Source organism: Rhinoderma darwinii, chromosome 10 (genome assembly GCF_050947455.1).
Source record: "Rhinoderma darwinii isolate aRhiDar2 chromosome 10, aRhiDar2.hap1, whole genome shotgun sequence".
Taxonomy (NCBI): Eukaryota; Metazoa; Chordata; class Amphibia; order Anura; family Rhinodermatidae; genus Rhinoderma; species Rhinoderma darwinii.
Genome location: NC_134696.1, coordinates 82,022,481 through 82,035,954, shown reverse-complemented (window position 1 = coordinate 82,035,954; position 13,474 = coordinate 82,022,481). Strand labels below are relative to the sequence as shown.

At 42.8% G+C, this 13,474-nt stretch overlaps 1 protein-coding gene across 1 annotated transcript in view; it reads right to left on the bottom strand.

Moving 5' to 3' along the window:
- The window catches only part of TECTA (tectorin alpha), a 171,925-nt gene that overhangs the window by 36,809 nt on the left and 121,642 nt on the right, over positions 1-13,474 (bottom strand). The window contains exons 14-15 of the mRNA XM_075840108.1: positions 6,837-7,123; positions 2,911-3,191 (exon numbers count right to left, since the gene is read on the bottom strand). Of these exons, the coding sequence (XP_075696223.1) occupies positions 2,911-3,191; positions 6,837-7,123 (568 nt within the window). The remainder of the gene's footprint in view (positions 1-2,910; positions 3,192-6,836; positions 7,124-13,474) is intronic.

Genomic DNA, 13,474 nt, shown 5'->3' with positions numbered 1-13,474 from the left:
TCGTCTTTTTGGTGTGGGGCAAAGGGTGTGGCTTTCTACTAAAAATCTCTGACTGAAAGTCTCCCAAATTTGCTCCTAGGTTTATTGGTCCACATGAAATTGTTGAAATTATTAATCCTGTATCTTTTCGTCTGGCTCTTCCTCCGTCTTTTAAGTTTCATGATGTTTTTCACAAATCTCTCCTTAAAAAATTTCTTCCACCATCTAATCCCCGCAAGAAACCTCCTCCTCCAGTTCAGGTGGAAGGAGATGTGGAGTTTGAGGTTCAGAGGATTCCAGAAGGGTCAGAGGTACTCTCCAGTACTTGGTGCACTGGAAGGGGTATGGGCCGGAGGAACAAACTTGGGTTACGGCCTATTCTGTACATGCTAGTTGTCTAGTTAAAATCTTTCATTTAAAGTTTCCTTTGAAACCTAGGCCGAGGTTTAAGGTTCCGGTGGCCCCTTGTAGTAAGGGAGGGGGGGTGCTGTTGGGAAGCGTCTGTGTCTTTAAGATCACTATGACTACTGATCTAGCTTCTGGGCGGTTCTGTTTACTTCCTGAGCCTATCCCACTTCTCTGTCTTCTTCCGGTCAGGTGAAGGGTGGGGTACTTATACCTGGCCTCCTTCCTCTTTCTTTGATTGTAAATTTTCTCCTTGTGGTGATCAAGCTCTCACATTCTCTGTGACCTAGACGTTTGGACTTCTTGGAAAGTGACCTCGGCTTGTCTCCCATTAACCCCTTGTTAACCAATTTTGATTATCTGCTCCCAGGCTGGTTCTGACCTCTGCTGTACCTGATTTCCACTAGCTCTATTTTGGACTTTCTGTTTACCCTCTGGCTGCCTGTTTACCTGTTCAGGTATAGCCTGCATTGCACCCCTTATCCAACACTGAACTCTGTTAGAACAACCTGGGTTCTGTGCAGCAAAAACCATCCTGCCTTGCGGTGGGCTCTGGCGAATACCTCAGAGTAGCCTTAGATTCTGTCAATCAGAGTTGTGACGGATTTGCACACTTACTCCCGACAGTCTTCAGCAGCCTTTTGGGAATTGCGCAACCAGTGATTCCATAACAACTTCAACCAGTTACTGAAAAAACTCTTAGGTTTCGGCTGATTTACACAGCCCTTAGCAGCATTTTTGCTGCTTGAGGATGCAGTGACCAGATGTTTTCTGGGAGTGTATAAAAAAAATTAGGATAAGGTTTGCACACAAAGCGTTTTGGTTTTTGGCCATTTAATGGCGTATTTTGGCTAAGTAGTGTCCTATTGCAAAAGGTCTAGTGGTTTTTCTTGGTGTTTTTCTCCCTAGGCTTTTCAATATAACTTAAAAAACACCAAAAAAGAATAATAAAAAAAATGGAACTCACAACCCATGTGAAACGCGATAAAAAAATGCTTTTTTTGTAAGCGTTTATAGTGTGGTCACAACGCACATGAAAAAATTAACTTATATTTTACACTTCATAAGACCAATATCAACATTGGGAGGCTTGCATTGGGAGTTTACACAAAGAGATATTTTATTATTATTGGCACATTTTTTACAGGAATTTTTTCCCCCCAAAAAAATTAGGTTTTCCCTCTGATCACCATTTCCATGCTACAATTGACAATGGTGATTGCCATAGAAAAAAAAATGGAAGATAAAACAGATTTCCATCAGGTGAATTGTCAATTTACATTCACAATTTTAGATTGATAATTGTCTGACAAGTCTTTTTGGAAACCAAAATCAGTGTTTGTAAACCTAATGCTGACAAAACACATTAGATAAAAGCGTTCAAGAGACAGCAATCTTTTTCGACTCCCCCATAAACTCGTATTGTTGGCTCGACAGAGCGTGCATGTTTATTTCAATGTGGAAAGGGAAATAAGTGATGCTAGTCACCTCTGGCTGCGGCTTATATTCCAGGGGTACAAGGATCGTGTTGTGCTTTGACTTATTTGTACTTTTCCATATTTGCATTCCCTTTACTTGACCTGCCATCTGCCAAGTGGTTTTATTTATATCTTTTGTGAGTGTGCACTGAGCTTAAGCATGGACATCCAAAGTCAAATCATTGCAGAAGAGGAAGACCCTCCTGTATTCCTACAGAGCTCCCAGCAAGATTCGGCACGTGTCATCGTGAGGTGAGAATTACAAGAAACCATGCTTACAGAGTTCGGCGCAAATGGGTGTTACATGTATGAGTGGATATTTGTATTGTGTTCTTTCTATATATCAACACTAATAATCATATCGGAGGCAAAAAAAATATTATTTTACATGTACGTTAATAGCAATCACTTTGAATGCCACATTATTATAATAATGTGGCATTCAAAATGATTACTTTGAACATATATGTAACTTAAAGCGGCCATTCAGTAAAAAGTTGACTTTACATTGCAAATGTATAGTCAACATAACAGGTGCCCTCCTGCTGAACGATCCTGCCGCCGCTCCAGAATAACAGTTCCCCGCTGTCACATGTCCGCCGAAATGTCAGATTTCCCTCAGCAGAGGTCGTTCTTAGGGAGTCTGAGGCACGCCCCCTCCACTGCCCTCTGATGGACCAGTGCCTATGACTCAGAGCCGTGATGATGTCATCAGCACTAGTCGATTGGAGGGCCGTGGAGTGTCTTAGAATAATTTGCAATTTATAATCACATTTTTACTCTTGATTAGAGGTTCGCTTTCATTTTTATAATTTGTAATGACTTTTTTGGTTTCTGGCAATGTCTCTGATATGATAAATAGTATCTATTATTAATTTCTTGACTGTCTCTTTTTAGTAAAAACTCCACTTTTATTCAACGGATTGCCATCTATTTCACTATAATGAGACCATTTTATTTTGTCTTCTGCTACAAGGATTGTCAAGCATCATGAACATTTCCTATTGATATTAAAAAAATCTATATTCACGAAATTTCACAGACTTACAGCAATTCTCCTTCTCAATCCACTCTGTGCTTAAAATTCCAAATGATCGGCATGCTTCTCCATAGGCAGCTAAAGAGCCACATAACTGAATCTTCTTATTATTGTAGCATCCATCCAAAAAACAAGATTCATAAAAAGGAACAGGATCCAGCAGACCATAGCATGGCTGAAAGAAGCCTTTCATATCAGTCAGTTTGAGGCAGTATCCATCGCTCTGAAGCTTCTGAATTTGGACATTGTCACAAGTAGAGGCATACTGAGAGTACTGTAGTTCATTGCAGCTGAAAAAGAACATGATTGATCTTTGTCCATTAACAAGTACAAACTTCTCCAATTATGTTTTCATTTTTTGTTAGTTCATGATGACGACATTTTCTTTACATATTAAATATCCTGCAAAAATGTCTGTGTCTAGTCATTTAATACTATTGAATGTGTAATCACAAATAAATGACATGTAGGTACTTTCACACCATGAGATCTGGATTTATCTATAGGCACAATAGACACATGTTTATAGATGATCTTGGGGAAAATGTCCATATAAAAATCTCAGCATTGTGTATTTACATGTTAATTATGAGTATTCATGTTAACTAGGGGGGACACCCAGGGAGAGACAGAGGCAAGGATGCAGACTTTGGAATCTCCCTTTTAAATATAAAAAAGGACCTGTCACCTCTCCTGATATGTCTAGTTTAGTAAATAATTGTATTCCGCATTAAATTCTGGAGCATATTTTCTTAGGACTCTATGTTGCTCCGTTCCTCTGTTATTCCCCCTAGAAATGTATGAATAAATTAATAACTGGGTGTTACCAGTTGGGGGGAGTGTCCTTACACAGACTGACAATGTCCAATCAGTGCTGATACAGTGAGACTGGGTAGGGACATACCCTTTTGACAAGAGGAATATTAAAGAGGCTCTGTCACCAGATTATAAGTGCCTCCTACATAATCTGATTGGCGCTGTAATGTAGATAACAACAGTGTTTTTTATTTTGAAAAAATATCAATTTTGAGTTATGCACAATTTTAGATTTATGCTAATTAGTTTCTTAATAGCAACTGGGCGTGTTTTTACTTTTTTACCAACTGGGTGTTGTAAAGAGAAGTGTATGACGCTGACCAATCAGTTTCTGTGAATGACAGCACAGCGTGATCTCGTGCTATGTGAGTAAGTCCCCAAGAAACTTTACCGAAGTGTCGGGAGTGTGAATAGACAACGCGTCCTGGCTGGAGGTGATGTCTATTCACTCTCAAGACACTTCGGTAAAGTTAATGTTGGAGTATGTGACAGCACAGCGTGATCTCGCGAGATCACGCTGTGTTGTGAGTACTGCTGAGAATGAATGGAGGGAAGTGTATGACGCTGATTAATCAGCATCATACACTTCTCTTTACAACGCCGAGTTGGTAAAAAAGTAAAAACACGCCCAGTTGTCTATTAAGAAACTTAAGCTTATGGCACTTGCCATTAGGGTCTATTTAATGTGGGATGATACACAAATAACCTATTAGGACTATGATGAAACGAAAAATGGAAATGTACATATTCTATATAAATGGAGGGTGGGCCCTTAGAATCAACTCCTCTGGTGGGCCCGAGGAACCCAAGTCCAACGCTGCCCACAAGATCAGCGTCTACTATACACTGCCAGGCAACTGCCAGAATCTAAGCGCTCTCTGATTCCGCAAGGTTAACCCATTAGATGCCTCTGTCAATAGCGACAGTGGCATCTAATGTGTTTGACAGAGGGAGAGAGCTCCCTCTGTCACCCCAACAGCACTCCGCGACAAGATCTGGGGACACCGATGGGTTTCCATGGCAGGCGGGGGCCTAACAAAGGCCCCCAGGTTAGCCTTCAGCAACTGCTTACTAGGCCATGTCAGAGGCATGGCCAAATAGATTGCCTGTCAGTTTTACACTGGTATTCTAGGTAGACCATAGCAATATCTTAGTGATCAGAAGATCGCAAAGTGAAGTCTCCTAATGGGAGATAAGAAAAAAAACAAAAAACAGTTAAATTATGTTTATGAAAAACTAAATAAAAAGATTACGGTAAAAAAGTGGTGATTTCACAAAAAGTGGTTTTATTTAGTAAAAGTGTAAAAAAAACACAAAAAACATACACAAATATGGTATTGCCCCATTTGTAAAGACTCGAACAATAAAGTTAATATATTAATTAAACTGCCGAGTGAACGGCGTCCAAAAAAAACACGAAAAACAACATCAAAATTCCTTTTTTTCTCCCATTCCTCTCATAAAAAATAAAATAAAAATGAATCAATAATTCTCACGTACCCCAAAATACTACCAATAAAAACTACACTTTGCCCTGCAAAAAACAAGCCCACATATCGACGCAAAAAAAAACACATTACGGCTCTTGGAATGCAGCGATGCAAAAACAAATATTTTTTTTTAAACGGTTTTTATTGTGCAAACGTAGGAAAACATATAAAACCTTTATAAATTTGGTATCTCCGTAATCGTCCCGATCCATAGAATAAAGGTAACATGTTATTTATGCCATGAAGGGAACGGCGTAAATTTGTAACGCAAAAAACAATGCTGAAATAGCTGTTTATTTTCTATTCAATATAATATCAATGTATTATAAGCATCCAAAAATGGTGCAATTGAAAAATACAACTCGTCCAGCAAAAAATAAGCCCTTATACAGCTTTGTCGATGGAATAAAAAAAAGCTCTGACTCTTGGAATGCGACAGTGAAAAAAAACAAAAAATAATTGTTGGTCATTAACGCGCAAAATGGCCTGATCATTAAGCGGTTAAACCTGTTTTGGTTTTTTTTTGTTTTGTTTTTTTATTAAATTATTTTAAATTAAAGTAGGTCCACATTTCTGAGCTGATTGATTTTCTAATACATCTTTACAGGGGTCAATGCACTTTTACCCCTTTTTTAAAAAGCTTCATATCCTGGCTATAGTTAACAGAGCCATAGAGTTAAAGAGGCTCTGTCACCAGATTTTCAAACCCCTATCTCCTATTGCAGCAGATCGGCGCTGCAATGTAGATAACAGTAACGTTTTAGTTTTTTTCAAAAACGAGCATTTTTGGCCAAGTTATGAGCATTTTTATAGTTATGCAAATGAGCCTTTCTTATGGACAACTGGGCGTTTTTAATCTTATTTCCAACTGGGCGTGTATTGTGTTCGTTACATCTGGGTGTGTTTACTTGTTTTACTAGCTGGGCGTTGTGAATGGAAGTGTATGATGCTGACGAATCAGCATCATCCACTTTTCTTCGTTACCACCCAGCTTCTGGCAGTGCACAGACACACAGCGTGTCCTCGCGAGATCACGCTGTGACATCACTCACTTCCTCCCACAGGAACTTCATCGCGTCGGATGAGCGAGGACACGCTGTGTGTCTGCGAATTGCCAGAAGCTGGGTGGTAACGAAGAGAAGTGGATGATGCTGATTCGTCAGCATCATACACTTCTATTCACAACGCCCAGCTAGTAAAACAAGTAAAAACGCCCAGATGTACACACACAATACACGCCTACACGCCCAGTTGGACATAACTTTAAACACGCCCAGTTGTACTTAAGAAATTTGCATAAATATAAAAATGGTCATAACTTGGCCAAAAATGCTCGTTTCTGAAAAAAACAACAACTTTACTGTTATCTATATTGCAGCGCCGATCTGCTGCAATAGGAGATAGGGGTTTGAAAATCTGGTGACAGAGCCTCTTTAAATAATACAATTTTTGTTACATTTTCTGAAGATGGAATACCTGGCCATTTTCCAAATCTTATTGAAAATATTTTATTTTGTACACCGAGACAAGGTAAAGAGTGGAAGTATTAACTAAGCTATCCCCATTTCTACCATATCCAGTACATGCAGCTCTGCCATATAGTACATGTACTTAAAACGATATACAAACCTTTTTTGCATCCCATTGGTTTTCCAGCTTTGTGCCAGTACTACACTGCTTACTACAGGCTTTCCTCTTAAAGTGACATAATCATCGGTTAAATCTCCATTAAAGTTGCCACAAAGGCCACAGACTTTGTTCTGAAGTCTCTCACTGATGGTAATTTTGATGATGTTGAATCCATTGTAGTGAATTTGAATGTCAGGGCTTGTATCAATTACCAAGAATCCCTCATTGCTGTATATTTTAGTGGACAATCCAGTTACAAATGGGACTGTCACTTGCGTTCCATTGACCTATAATAATAACAAAAGTTTAAATGAGTTTTTAAAGTGACATGCTATAATACTATTTTGTAAGCGTGCAGCAATACTAAAAAAAAAATATGGGAAAACGTTCATTAGTGAAAATTCAAAATGTGAAAATTGTTGTATTATATCTTCTATGGTGAGATACTGTATGATTACTTGAAGTTATAGGACTACTGGCCAAGGAGAGGGAATTTGCTGACAACATCTCTCATTCTTATATTTGTCAAGTGTTTTCATGAAGCTCTTTGCGGGACCAAATTGAGCGAATACAAAAATATCTGCAACCTTCCTGGCTGGCATAGTTGCAGTTTTGTGTTTACTTGTTCTACATGACAACATTGCACCTGACAGGAAGTGTTGTCATCAGGACCTGGCAGCTTTATAACACAAGATTTTGGCCCATAACCTCAAGTAAGTTTTATACTGTGGTGCTTCTATGTAGAGGCGTATCTTAAAAGTTTGTGGGCTCCAGTGTAAAATTTGTAACTGGGCCCCCATCCTACCATGTGCCATTTATAATAATGGTGTCTTCTCATGTGGACCTTTGGGCCCCCTCAAGCACCAGACTTATTTGCGACTGCTGCCTATTTTCTGCACTGGGCCCCTACTGATACCACACATTCTATAATCTGGGCTGTCATGTTAGTTTACACCAATCATGGCTAGTTGTCTATGTAAAGGCCCCAGGACCGCCATCAGGAATTTCAGGGCCCCCTACAGCTAAATTTTCTGGGCCCCCCTACCGTGGCACCGCCTGTTAACGGTACTCCGTCCAGCACTATATTATGGTACCCAGGGCCGCCATCAGGGGGGGTATTATGGGTACTGATGTGAGAGGCCCGGCCAAACCTAATTGAAAGGGGGGCCCGGCAACTGCCGCGACTTGCCTTTGGTAGAAAAAAAACAGGCCCCTGCAATGGGGCTTGTTTTTTTCACCAAAAGAATGTCGTGAGCTGCGGGCCCCCCTTTCAATTAGGTTTGGCCGGGCCTCTCACATCAGTACCCATAATACCCCCCTGATGGCGGCCCTGGGTAGCATGGGGGTCGTCAAACACTGCCGCCCGTGCGACCGATCGCGCACACCCGCAAACTCCCGCGCATGCGCACCCGCCTGGAACTGTGCACCGAATTTTGAGGCAGATTTTGACCTGCCCACACTATCTTGCCGCGTTTTTTGCCCGCGGCGATTGATGACAGCAGACAAAAAACGCAGCGAAAAATGCATTTTCTGCCTCCCATTGATTTAGATGGGAGGTCAGAGGCAGAACCGCGGCAAGAAAGGACGTGCTGATTTTTCTTTTTTCCGCGACTGGCTCCCATTGATTTCAGATTAAATCAATGGGAGGTGGTTTTGGAAGTTTTTTTGGTGCTGATTCTGACGCAGTGTCTGAGTCAATATCAAGGCCCAAAAACTGTGTGAACTGGGCCTTATTGTTAGGGCTTATTCAGACGAACGTGTAATACATCCGTGCAACGTGCGTGATTTTCACGCGCCTCGCACGGACCTATATTACTCTATGAAGCCGTTCAGACTGTCAGTAATTTTCACGCAGCGTGTGTCCGTGTGTCCGCTGCGTAAAACTCACGACATGTCCTATATTTGTGCATTGTTCGCGCATCACGCACCCATTGACGTCAATGGGTGCGTGAAAATCACGCCCAGCACTTCCGCAGCCGTATAACCTATGAATGAAAACAGAAAAGCACCACGTGCTACAAACATACAAACAGAGTGTCATAATGATGGCGGCTGCGCGAAAATCACCTAGCCACGCATCATACGCTGCTGACACACGGAGCTGTTATGGACCTTTTGCATGCGCACGCAAAAAGCACACGCTTGTGTAAATCCGGCCTTAGGGTAGGAACACACTAGGCATGAACACTGCAGATTTTATGCAACACATTTTATTGTGGATAATCCGCAGCGTATGCGTATTACAGTCGCAGCCGAGTGGATGAGATTAGAACAAATCTCATTCACACGCTGCAAAAATAATGGACCTGCAGTGTGGCTTTTGGCTTTTTAAGCCGCAACATGTCAATGTATTCTGTGGAATCGCTGCTCCTCTGTTGCGGAAATGCTGCGGTTCTGCCGCAAAAATCACACATGAGAAAAAAAAAAAGGCACTTTTTTAAATTTATAAAAAAGTTTAGATTTGCCCCGGCCGTAGTCCTGGTGACGCGATCCTCTATTCCGGGCTGCGCTAATAATAGAGGATCGCGTCACTTGGACTACGGCCGGGGCAAGTCTAAACTTTTTTATAAATGCAAAAAAGTACCTTTTTTTTCTCATTTGTGATTTTTGCGGCAGAACCGCAGCATTTCCGCAACAGAGGAGCGGCGATCCCACAGAATACATTGACATGCTGCGGCTTAAAAAGCCAAAAGCCACACTGCAGGTCCATTTTTTTTGCAGCGTGTGAATGAGATTTGTTCTAATCTCATCCACTCGGCTGCGACTGTAATACGCTGCGGATTATCCACAATAAAATGTGTTGCATAAAATCCGCAGCGTTCATGCCTAGTGTGTTCCTACCCTAAGGCCGGATTTACACGAGCGTGTGCTTTTTGCGTGCGCAAAAACGTGGCGTTCTGCGCATGCAAAAGGTCCATAACAGCTCCATGTGTCAGCAGCGTATGATGCGTGGCTGCGTGATTTTCGCGCAGCCGCCATCATTATGACACTCTGTTTGTAGCACGTAGTGCTTTTCTGTTTTCATTCATAGTTTATACTGCTGCGGAAGTGCTGGGCGTGATTTTCACGCACCCATTGACGTCAATGAGTGCGTGATGCGCGAACAATGCACAAATATAGGACATGTCGTGAGTTTTACGCAGCGGACACACGGACACACGCTGCGTGAAAATCACTGACAGTCTGCACGGCCCCATAGAGTAACATAGGTCCGTGCGAGGCGCGTGAAAATCACGCACGTTGCACGGACGTATTACACGTTCGTCTGAATAAGCCCTAACAATAAGGCCCAGTTCACACAGTTTTTGGGCCTTGATATTGACTCGGACACTGCGTCAGAATCAGCACCAAAAAACTTCCAAAACGGCCTCCCATTGATTTAATCTGAAATCAATGGCAGCCAGTCGCAGAAAAAAGAAAAAGCAGCACGTCCTTTCTTGCCGCGGTTCCGCCTCTGACCTCCCATCGAAATAAATGGGAGGCAGAAAATGCATTTTTCCCTGCGTTTTTTGTCTGCTGTCCTCAATCGCAGCGGGCAAAAAACGCAGCAAAAAACGCAGCAAGATAGTGTGGGCAGGTCAAAATCTGCCTCAAAATTCTTTAAGGAATATTGAGGCAGATTTTTTCGGCCTGCAAAATACTCTGTGTGAACAGGGCCATACTTAAACAGCACTTTGACACACTTTACTCACCATGTCAGAAGAGCTGCTCCCACTCCAGTCCTCTTCAGGCGATGTCTTCGGTCCAGACGTCGTCCTTCACCTCCAGGCTCCAGAAAATGGCGGGGATCGTAGAACTGCCGCCGCGCAAGAACTAGACTCCTCCCCCTCTCCTTACGCAGCTACGCTCTGGAGAAGGAGGAGGAGGCGGAGTCGGACGAGGAGGCGGACGAGGAGGACGAGGAGGCGGAGTCGGAGGCGGAGTCGGACGAGGAGGCGGAGGAGGACAAGGAGGACGAGGAGGACAAGGAGGACGAGGAGGCGGAGGAGGACAAGGAGGAGGCGGAGTCGGAGGCGGGCCAGCAGGTAAGTAACCGTGCGCCGCTGTCCCTGTGTGGCTGTCCTTCCCCGTCGATGTACTTGTGTTGCTCCCTCTCGGCGGCGCGCCTGGTCATTCGCACGTGGGCGCGCGCTTGCGATCGTGCGCGCTTGCGGTCGTGCACGCTCGTACGCGCGCAAGCGGTGGTGTTTCGCGGCGCGGCGGCGGTGATGAGAGGGGAGCCCGCAGCTCGGGGGCCCGCAGCAGCTCACGACATTGTTTTGGTGAAAAGAACAGGCCCCATTGCAGGGGCTTGTTTTTTTCTACCAAAAGCAAGTCGCGGCAGTTGCCGGGCCCCCCTTTCAATTAAGTTTGGCCGGGCCCCCTACAGTACTACCCCTAATACCCCCCTGATGGCGGCCCTGAAAGGCCCTATTACACCTGGCCGATTTTGTCCGGTGCAGCAAGCGCCGATCAACAAGATAGCTTGTTGATGGCCGTTCGTTTGCTCCTGTCCCACGGAGCTATGGATGGGGACGAGCGGTCGTTATTCCGATCGCTCGTCCACATGTATTATTATCATGTCGGTAGCGCGTCTCCCTGTTTACACACCAGGATGTGCTGCCTACAACGCTAATCTTTTAATTTTTAAAGGGATATGATCAACAGATGAACGAGCGTTTGCTCATTCATCTGCTGATTGCTGCCCTTTTTACACAGGGCACTTATTAGCAACGAGCGTTATATGAACGATCGTTTGCCCGATAATTTCCCAGTGTAAAACCCTCTTCACTGTACTATGTAAAGAAGAAGCTTATCGGAGAAGAACAATAGGTCTAGTGCTTGTGGGAACAGTTTCAAAGAATAATAGCCTTAAGACATTTATGAGGAAAGTCTTCCAACTTTAAACAATTGGATAGTATAGTGTTTATCTACTCTTTTCAGTTGAAATTGGCAGTAGATTGTCTGCGGATTCCAATCTACAGGCCAAGGTACAGATCTTCTATGGGTTTAGCATTTGGACTTCCAAAGAGCCACAGGATTTTCACTTTTTTCTTGCCTATTCAATAATCTGACACTTATCCTTTTTGATTAGAATCTATGTCATTTAATAGTGTAGACAAGCCTTTCCTCCAGGACACCCAGCTTTTCTTCTCCATCACAATTCTAGTTAGGTCAGTTTTGTGTAGGATATCCAAACCTACAAAATCCAGTGGATTTGTTTAAATATTTACTGCATATTTTTAGTAGAGAAAAAATTTATTAAGTCCATCCTCAGATCACATTTATTGCACTATGTTTGATGTTTAAAAGCTGGGAATACGCCTAACACCATCCTTCACCATAGACTATAATGGTATTCGTTAAAAGCATATGCCATGAACTGGGGCCATAAGAGTTCATGACGTATCTGTTAAAAAGATCCCATTATAGTCTATGAGTGACGAATGCCACTATTAGGCATCCGTTACAGGTATCCATTACCCATAGACTAATATGGTAACTGTTTATTGTATATGTTATGAAAAGCCATTTAAAAGGCCATTACGTATATGTTAAATGTATGAATGTGACAGTGGCATATGTCACCCAAAGGCTCTCATGTTAAAAAACCTTTATCACGTGCTATTAGAGATGAGCGAATCGATTCTACACAAATTTAATTTGTTTCCTAAAAGTTTCAGATTGTAACAAATCCAAAACTTTGAAATTTGTCCTGCACAAATCGTATAAAATAATTTTACAGATCAGAAGAAGACAAGGCAGAGAAAGATCACACAAGATCAGGCAGCGACCCAGCGGCCTTCCCTATAATGCCTTGCAGGCAGCCCTCCCTCTTGCACAGCCAGCCAATCATAAAGGGTATAGGTGGGAGTCACTGATGACTCAGTGAATGATAGTCATATACACTATAAACTGCCCAACCAGGAAATGCTGCTGCTTGGTGGGTATAAAGAGAGGAGTGAGAGGACGTCAGACAGAGAGTGAGATCCAGTAAAACACAGAATACAGACAGATAGTGGATTTGTGTGTGTTTTATAGTGAGGAGAATAGAGAATAGATCGATATATTTAAAATAATTTGATAGAGAGTTAGATTTGTGGCCACATGCACATGACCGTAGCTGTGTGCACGGCCCGTGATTGCAGCACAGACGGCCGCGGAGTATCATCCGATGACACTACATGGGCCGCCCGCAAATCCTGGACTGTGCACACATTGATTTAAATGAGCCCGGACCACAAACCCAGACTGTATAATGACTTGTTTATATTTCTGCGGTCTGGGTTTCCGGCCAATGCACGGACCGTGGAAATCACGGTCGTGTGCATCGGCCCGTAGAAATTAATGGGTCTGCAAACTACCCGCAGATTTTTGGGTGAATTGTGGCCGCAAAAACACATTCATGTGCATGGGGCCTTAAAGAGAGATAGGAATCAGTCAGTGTCAGTGTATTAGTAAGGCAGGCACAGGCAGCCATTGCTTTGAGTGAGTGCTGCTGCAGCTATACAATTCTTACATTCATTTGTGAATCACCAATCTTCAGCACATCATTAACAAATATTCTTCAGTAATATTAGTTCAAAGTGTCATACACGACTTTTCAGGGCAATCGGGTCCCTTTCAATTTGCGACTAATGTATTCGGACCGCTTCAAA